The 6,696-nt window shown below is 42.7% G+C and overlaps 1 protein-coding gene across 1 annotated transcript; it reads right to left on the minus strand.

Moving 5' to 3' along the window:
• Window positions 1-2,663: 2,663 nt before the first annotated feature.
• Window positions 2,664-4,968, minus strand: kcna3a (potassium voltage-gated channel, shaker-related subfamily, member 3a). The gene is given in 2 exon segments (XM_062479012.1): window positions 2,664-4,948; window positions 4,951-4,968. Coding segments are annotated over 2 exon segments (1,542 nt in total). The 3' UTR covers window positions 2,664-3,424.
• Window positions 4,969-6,696: the final 1,728 nt, after the last annotated feature.

Here is a 6,696-nt window from a genome sequence, read left to right on the forward strand (position 1 = left end):
CAGTTTATTCAGTTAGCAGATGCTTTTATCCAAAGCGACATTCAAATTGTGTAAGAATCAAGAAAGAACAGCAGAAAAATCAATGACTGGAAGTGCATAACTCAGAAGTGAGTTAAATTGCGAACAGTCAACTTACAGTAAAATGAGCAACATTGACTTATAAATTGCAAAGGAAGCCTAATGATTTTATGACTCGGCTGGTATTTAGGTCAACTGTGGGGGGTAAAAGCACGTCTCTGGCAGGGTAATCTGGGCTTCCCTTAGACACACTGAAAGCCTTGAAATGTGAGTCTTTAACCAGAAGAGCGAACTTCATAAATGGGCCCCAGAAGACCTTTAGATAGACACCAGAGCAGACGGATGGTGTGGACAGAAACATAGAAGACAAATCCATCTGAAGTCTGCTTTCCAAGTCAGCGACAACGTGGAGTCTAAAGGGACAATAACATGACATGTATCACCGGTGAGATGCCGTGAATAATAGTGTGAGATGGTCTCATTCACGAATACTTCATCTTCAAGTTGTACTACGACGGGGCCCCTTCAAGGCTCTCTCCTCGCTGATATTTTCCAATCTGTCGCTATTGCTCGAGTGGCTAACTCAAAGACATTCTCATAGAGGAGGAGGGGATTGAAGAGGGGAGGGAAGAAGAGAGGAGAAGAGAGGCGAGGAGGATGAGAGGACAGGGCCTTTCCTGAAATATATTGTGTTGTGCACAAGGTTACAGAATGCAGTCAAGCAGACCTGCAGCTGTATGACACATACAAACTACACACAATCGCACTGCTTAAAACCCATAATTTTGTGTGAGTGCAGGTCAGTCCTGCCAATTGTTGATGGAAGTTTGCAGAGTTCTGGGTTTTCAACTGTTGAAAGGAGTTCCATTGATAGAACATCAGTTAATGGATTGCTCACATTATCTCTCCACCACAGAGAGAGTTGTCTTCCTCCAGCTTTAACATGTCCCATATTACCCTTCTTTTTGAGCCGTGCCAGGAGTGATTTATGAGCTCAGGGAAACTCACGGACACGCTTTCCTTTGCCCCGAGATAAAAATACAGAGACAAGTCTATTTGTAGCGCCGGGGAAAACACAGGCAGTCAACTGTTCTGGAGCAGCACCTGGGCTCACAGGAACTGTCGGACCGTCTCTCCAGCCAAGATTCTTAATTAACGGTTTCTCTCGATCCGACACAGCGTTGAAGAGAAAATCTGAAACGATTATATGACTTGAAACTTCAGTGAAGGCCGTTAGATTTGTGTGTTGCGTATAAGTGAAGGCCTTTTTTTTCAACCAAAAGCTACCTCATTATTTTATATTTATCTGAGTAATCCGTCTACGGGAGAATGGTAGATCAATGGAAATACAGATCCAATCTCGCTGTTCTGTGAAAAGATTCTGCATATGGCCGTGACCGTCCCAGTTCTCAGTTCTGGATCCGAAGGTGTAGATACAAACGATGGATAACACGCTTGAGGATAATGTATTTAAATGTGTCCAATCATCTAAAGTTGATTGTGTGTTGAACATTATTACAGTCCTTTGTGTTTAAAGCAATCTTTCAATGCTCACATACTTCCACTAGAGGGCAGTACTGGGCTGTGTTTCCGCCATTCTCAGACCCGATCCATCCGGACAGACTAAAACAACAACAAACATGCCTAAAAACAGCATATGTTTTAAGCTCTCATAAATAAATTTTATTTTAATAAAATGTTCTCCAAATGACAATAATAATAATAATAATAATAAATACAGGACTGACAATTATAGTAACAATAATAACACGTTTTGTGTTAGTAGGAACAAAAAAGGTAGTTAGGTTAGTCCATAATTATGTATTTAATTGTTAAAGACTTTCAAACGCATAAATACGTCACCATGGATGTTTTGACAGAAAGCTTGTTTAGATTTTTTGGATATTTAATCTTTGATTTTGAGGTTGCTGAGTATTCGGAATAGGATTCATTTGTTATTTTCTCTGACAGAAACTCATTTTCGCTGCTCGTCATCTTAAGAGATATAATGTCTCAAAACGAAACTTTTTTTTAAATCAAGAAGTAGGGCCTAGGCCTACGGTATTCGTTTGTAGTTGTGTTTGACGTCAGTCTTAGTTGGCATGCCAACTCAGAGAGAGCGCAAGCAGGCTTGCAGTTCGGTTGATTGGAAAAATGTTTTGAAGATAACCGACAGTGCGGAAGTAGCCTAGCTAGCCTATACCATTCTGTCCTCTAGGTGGAATATATAATATGACATATTCGACGTAGGCCAGTTGCTCAGCTGTGCCCATTCTCTGTATGAAATCCAGTCTAATCACCTGAACTAATGTTGGGGTATTATGTAGGCGAAGCCAAATGTAACTTGTAGCCTATTGATTTGTAAGTTGTTTGAATTAGGCTAAACTAGGGCGTTGGATAAATTATGCAGTTAGGTTGGTTTTACCAATCATAATAGAAATGTGAAAAGGTCAACAAAGGATCTTCTTTTTTGTTTTAAGACAGACGGATTAATCAAATTTGAAGGGTCTCCGTGGAATATCTAAGTGGTACCATGGCAACATTAATGGGGTTACCCAGGTAACTATCGTCGTCATGGAGACAAATAAATTTGATTTTTTTGATTAGACTGCATCACAAGACGGGTTCAATAGCAACCAGGAGGCGGGACTTTCAGCGTGCATGCGCACATAATAATGTATTCAACACTGTTCACATTACGAAATGGACATTCTTTTAGGAGCGTGTTCAATACCCTAAGGATACCCTCATTTAAATCCATTGTTTTGTCCTGTAGAAACTGTGATCAATGAGACATGCCACATAGCATAGACCTACACAAAAATTTTAATCCGTTATATGCATCAAAAAAATAAACTTGTATAACCAAAGACCCTTTCCGATTCTCGGGTTTACATATTTTCCGTTTTATTTGGTATAGGCTAAAGGCGGTTCTGAATGAAAATACCTGTAGTAACATGCGCGTTACCTTTCGTATCGACACGACATCGACTCTGAATTACCTGAATAATAACACGAACAATACTCGGACAGTCGGATCTCATAGTGCTGGATATCAGTATAGAATAACCTTACAGACATTTGGGCTATATATTGCTATATTCATTATACATGACTGATAAACTCACAACCCCACCCCACGCCAAACACAGACAACTCTGTAAAGATTGATAGATTGTGAGGTATAATGCTACAGTAAGGACGGCAACACTTGACATCAACACCTGCATTTGACTCAAGGACGAATCGAAACATCACGATATGGTAGGCATCCTACCATACAGTACACTGTAGGATTTATACGTCCACTTAACAGATATGAACACGTCACGATTGCTTATCATGAAAAGAGTAGTGGTAATAGAGATCTCGAAGCCCGCTACATGCTTCATTAGGGGCCAGTCTTTTACACATCCGTAAAAATCTTTTTGATGTTTACACAGTTTTGTTTGTTTTCGTTATTGAAGCTGGGCTGTTTAAAGGCACTGTTGAGGCTCTCCTCTACCATATATTCCGACTTGCTGAGAGATGAGGCGCTGCACGTACGCTTCAGTTCGTCTGACGGTAGGTGTTCACAGCTACTGACATGGAGGTATTGCGCGCTCTCTTCCCCGTCAGTTTCCCGGTGGTAAAAGTAGTTGAAATTAGAGACGATAACGGGAACCGGTAGAGCAATAGTTAACACCCCGGCTATCGCGCACAAAGACCCCACTATTTTACCACCGATGGTCACCGGGTGCATGTCTCCATATCCCACGGTAGTCATGGTGACCACGGCCCACCAGAAGGCATCTGGGATGCTTGTAAAACTGGAGGACGGGTCGTCCGCCTCGGCAAAGTAAACCGCGCTGGAAAACAGAATCACTCCTATGAAGAGGAAGAATATGAGCAGGCCAAGCTCTCTCATGCTGGCTTTTAATGTCTGCCCTAGAATCTGAAGTCCTTTAGAGTGACGGGATAGTTTGAAGATGCGGAAGACTCTAACGAGCCTGATGACCCTGAGGATGGCTAGCGACATAGCTTGCTGGCCGCTCCCGTCACTGTCGGCCAGCTCTGTTCCCAAAGTGATGAAGTACGGAAATATAGCCACTATGTCAATTATATTCATTATGTTTTTTGAGAACGTGGTTTTGCTAGGACACGCAAAAAAACGGACAAGCAACTCAAACGAGAACCAGATAATACAAAGGGTCTCTATCACAAAGAAAGGGTCTGAAAACGAACTTGGGACGTAGGGGGCAGTCCCGTTAACTATCTGTGCCACGGTGGCCGGGTCCTTATCATCACGAAATTCCGGTAAGGTCTCTAAACAGAATATAACAATTGAGATTAAAATGACAAGGACTGAGACTATGGCTATTCCTCTGGCTGGACCAGAGCTTTCGGGGTATTCAAACAACAGCCAAACCTGCCTTTGTAATTCATTGTTAGGCAAGGGACGTTCCTCTTCTTTTATGAATCCTTCATCCTCTCGAAATTTTTCCATTGCCTCTTCCCCGAGCTGATAAAATCTAATCTCCTCCGAGAAAATATCAATGGGAACGTTAACAGGTCTCCGAATGCGCCCCCCGGACTGGTAGAAATAGAGAATAGCATCGAAGCTGGGTCGGTTTCTGTCGAAAAAGTACTCGTTCCTCAACGGGTCAAAGTAGCGCATTCTCTTCCTCGGGTCTCCAAGCAAGGTTTTTGGAAACTGGTTGAAAGTTTTAAGTTGAGTTTCGAAGCGCAAGCCTGAGATGTTGATAACCACTCTCTCACGGCACTCGTGTCCGCGCTGGTATCGATCGACTGACAGGTGGGTCGAGAGCGCAGAACACTCTTCCAGCATGTTTTCGACAGTCATGACGCCCTTCTCCGCCTCGCCGTAGCCCGGGTTTTCACCGTTATCCCCCCTGTTCCTTAAAGAGGAGGGTGAGTCGATGAGCCTGTATGGATGAAGTGGTCATCCATACAGGTGGTGTGGCAATGCAGAGTGCGCCGCGCCTCTCCTGACTGCCCGCCCTTGGAGAGCTATTAACCGACAATCAAGCGACGCGTTTTCTCTCTCCCCTCCCCATTCCTTCGTATCCACAGTAAAGTGTTGCCGCCTCACGAAGCGCGCACGGATGTTTATAAACACATGTCTATTCCCGCCCACGGCGCACATATGTCAGACATACTTCCAGCATCCGCCCAATCGGAAAACAACTTGACACAAACGGAGACACCAGAAGCTCGTGCCATCTCACTTTGTGTCAAACCTATGAGTGTCATAAGGGCGATGACACAGTTCAGAGGCCGTGCAGTCAACAAAACGCTCGAGTATTATCTTTTTTCTTTACAGTTGCACTTTTCACGATCCCACGTAGAAAGTGGAAAGGAAGAACTCGCTTTGTTCTATAGCTCCTTTCTTTAATGTGCAGCTATGCTGTAGCAGGTGTCCTTACCAAGCTGCTATCCATGGTGCTGAAATGGTCGCAAGTGTCTTCATTCATTGAATACATTAAACTCTTTAATCATTACTTGTTCACACAATGTTGTTGAAGTCTCAACTTGTGAATATAACCTACACAAATAGCCTAGCTGAAATTTCTCGTCTAGAATATGAGATTGTGGAAGTACAAAAACACCGCATTCAACCTATTGTTTCCGAACATAAATATTGACAGAGTAATGTGTCAATAAGACCTGAACAAAGCAGATGCAAAGATGAAAAAAACGACTTGTCATTTCCTTTTAAATTCCCTCTATTCATGACGTTTCACCCTTAGAATGCCCCCAGCAATCGCCGGAGATGTCACCCCCATCTTGCGTTGGGATTGATGACGAAACGGTAAATCGATGCCATTTATTATTCATGCCAACAGGCCTTATCAAAGGCAGGCTGTCACAGTTGGTGCCACTGGGACATATTAATCTGCGTGCAAACAAATTCAGCGACAGCTGTAATTTAATCCAACAGAAAGAAGAAACTCCAGGAATTCCACAACATGGGATTATTCCAGATTTTTTTTTTTCAAAACAGTTTTTGATACAGGTGTAGGTGTTTCGTAGGCGGCGTTGTAGCGGGGACACTATCTAGCAGGGTAACTGTAGCGGAGCTGCCTTCAGGCAGGTGGCCTCGGGGGAATTACCGTTTTGAGAGGGTTGTAAAACATTCCCCCCCTCAGTCTGCCTGGTAGCTGGGGTGATTTGTTGACTTCGCCTGAATACTAAATCAGTCTCCATAGATACAGTGCCCGGTATTAAAGGTTTGTGCGTCGGCATAGCGTCCGCTTATTGAGTCAGATAAAAATATTTTAGATGATTTAATTAAAAAAATATCCGTTATTTGATAAATACGATTAAGTATGAATATATGGAATTTTTTTATGTTGAGGAAATCATGGCTGAACATTTGGTTGGATAATGTTAGATAACATCCACATAGGGTGTGATATTGTGTGCCATTCGTGGCTCCATGGAAATCTACCACCTCTAGGCTTCTGCAAAACATTGTCAGATTGGTGACTCAGTTTAAAAAAAACACTGTTTTTTGTTTCCTGATGTTAAAGGGGTCCTTTTCAAATCAGAAAGGAAAACATCCTCTTAATGGTGAAGGTGAGGCTGTTTTCAATCTCTCCAGTGTTGGCTAAACAAATTGAGAGATGAAAGAAAACACAGAACCCTGGGTAGATGAAACAGGCTCTTTCATTTTCA

The sequence above is a fragment of the Osmerus eperlanus genome, chromosome 1, assembly GCF_963692335.1.
Source record: "Osmerus eperlanus chromosome 1, fOsmEpe2.1, whole genome shotgun sequence".
NCBI lineage: Eukaryota > Metazoa > Chordata > Actinopteri > Osmeriformes > Osmeridae > Osmerus > Osmerus eperlanus.